This window comes from Elephantulus edwardii, unplaced genomic scaffold (genome assembly GCF_000299155.1).
Source record: "Elephantulus edwardii isolate Elephantulus edwardi_28Jun2011 unplaced genomic scaffold, EleEdw1.0 scaffold00268, whole genome shotgun sequence".
NCBI classification, from domain to species: Eukaryota; Metazoa; Chordata; class Mammalia; order Macroscelidea; family Macroscelididae; genus Elephantulus; species Elephantulus edwardii.
The window spans coordinates 364,708-367,185 of NW_006400018.1; the positions used below are offsets into that span (position 1 = coordinate 364,708).

The following is a 2,478-nucleotide window of genomic DNA, read 5'->3' on the forward strand; positions in this document are numbered from 1 at the left end:
GTGGATGTGTCTGTACCCAAGGTAGAAGGTGAAGTAAAAGTGCCGGATGTGGACATCAAAGGCCCCAAAGTGGACGTTGATGTCCCAGATGTGGATGTTCATGGCCCAGACTGGCACCTGAAGATGCCCAAGGTGAAAATGCCCAAGTTCAGCATGCCTGGTTTCAAGGGAGAGGGCCCAGAAGTAGACGTGAACCTACCCAAGGCTGACATTGACATCTCAGGACCCAAAGTGGACATTGAAGGCCCTGATTTGGACATTGAAGGCCCAGAAGGAAAATTAAAAGGTTCCAAATTTAAGATGCCCAAGTTGAATATCAAAGCTCCCAAGATTTCCATGCCAGATGTGGACTTGAATTTGAAGGGACCCAAACTGAAAGGGGAGATAGATGGTTCTCTGCCAGAAGTAGAAGGTGAACTCAGGGGTCCACAAGTGGATATCAAAGGCCCCAGTGTGGATGTGGAGATGCCTGATGTAAATCTGGAATGTCCTGATGCAAAGCTGAAAGGCCCCAAGTTCAAGATGCCAGACATGCACTTCAAGGCCCCCAAGGTCTCCATGCCGGATGTGGACTTACACTTGAAAGGCCCCAAAGTCAAAGGGGATGTGGATGTTTCTGTACCAAAATTGGAAGGTGATTTGAAAGGTCCCAGTGTGGATGTGGAGGTGCCAGATGTTGAACTGGAATGTCCTGATGCCAAGTTGAAAGGTCCCAAATTTAAGATGCCAGACATGCACTTCAAGGCCCCCAAGATCTCCATGCCTGATGTGGACTTAAACTTGAAAGGCCCCAAAGTTAAAGGGGATGTGGACTTGTCTGTACCCAAGGTAGAAGGTGAAGTGAAAGTGCCGGATGTGGACATCAAAGGCCCCAAAGTGGATATTGATGTGCCAGATGTGGATGTTCATGGCCCAGACTGGCACCTGAAGATGCCTAAAATAAAAATGCCCAAGTTCAGCATGCCTGGCTTCAAAGGAGAGGGCCCAGAAGTGGATGTGAACCTGCCCAAGGCTGACATTGATGTCTCTGGGCCCAAGGTGGACATTGAAGGTCCAGATGTGAATCTTGAGTGTCCAGAAGGGAAATTGAAAGGTCCCAAGTTCAAGATGCCAGACATGCACTTCAAGACCCCCAAGATCTCCATGCCTGATGTGGACTTACACTTGAAAGGCCCCAAAGTCAAAGGGGATGTGGATGTGTCTGTGCCAAAGTTGGAGGGAGAGTTGAAAGGCCCCAGTGTGGGTGTGGAGGTGCCCGATGTTGAACTGGAATGTCCTGATGCCAAGTTGAAGGGTCCCAAGTTCAAGATGCCAGACATGCACTTCAAGGCCCCCAAGATCTCCATGCCTGATGTGGACTTACACTTGAAAGGCCCCAAAGTCAAAGGGGATGTGGATGTGTCTGTACCCAAGGTAGAAGGTGAAGTGAAAGTGCCGGATGTGGACATCAGAGGCCCCAAAGTAGACATCAATGCTCCAGATGTGGATATGCATGGCCCAGACTGGCACTTGAAAATGCCCAAGATGAAAATGCCTAAATTCAGCATGCCTGGCTTCAAAGCAGAGGGCCCAGAAGTGGATATAAACTTGCCCAAGACAGATGTTGACATTTCAGGCCCCAAGGTGGACATTGATGCACCAGATGTTAGCATTGAGGGCCCTGATGGAAAAGTAAAAGGCCCGAGGTTCAGAATGCCTGAGATGCACTTCCACGCCCCCAAGATATCCATGCCTGATGTGGACTTCAACCTAAAGGGGCCTAAAATCAAGGGAGATGTTGATATTTCTGGCCCAAAGCTGGAAGGAGAGTTCAAGGGCCCCGAATTGGATGTCAAAGGCCCCAAATTGGATGTTGATATGCCAGATGTAGCTGTGGAGGGCCCAGAGGGAAAATGGAAAACTCCCAAGTTTAAGATGCCAGATATGCATTTTAAAGCGCCCAAAATCTCCATGCCAGATGTTGATTTGCATTTAAAAACTCCCAAAATAAAGGGAGAGGTGGATATGGATGTTCCCAAATTGGAAGGAGATGTCAAAGTACCACATGCAGACCTTAGTGGGCCAGACATTAACATTGAAGGACCAGAGGGCAAATTGAAAGGTCCCAAGTTTAAGATGCCTGACATGCATTTTAAAGCCCCCAATATTTCAATGCCTGATGTGGATCTAAATCTGAAAGGACCCAAAATGAAAGGTGATGTAGATGTGTCTCTACCCAAGGTAGAAGGTGAAATCAAAACACCAGATGTGAACATAAAAGGCCCCAAAGTAGATATAAATGCTCCAGAAGTTCATGGCCCAGATTGGCACCTGAAGATGCCCAAGATGAAAATGCCCAAGTTCAGCATGCCTGGCTTCAAAGGTGAGGGCCCGGAAGTGGACATGAACCTGCCCAAGGCTGACATTGACATCTCAGCACCCAAAGTGGACATTGAGGGACCTGATGTGAACATTGAAGGTCCAGATGCAAAACTGAAG

General features: G+C 48.2%; 1 protein-coding gene across 1 annotated transcript in view; it reads left to right on the forward strand.

The window, feature by feature from the left end:
- AHNAK (AHNAK nucleoprotein) overlaps positions 1 to 2,478 on the forward strand; it is a 19,927-nt gene that overhangs the window by 7,182 nt on the left and 10,267 nt on the right. The window contains exon 4 of the mRNA XM_006899868.1: positions 1 to 2,478. Within this exon, the coding sequence (XP_006899930.1) occupies positions 1 to 2,478 (2,478 nt within the window).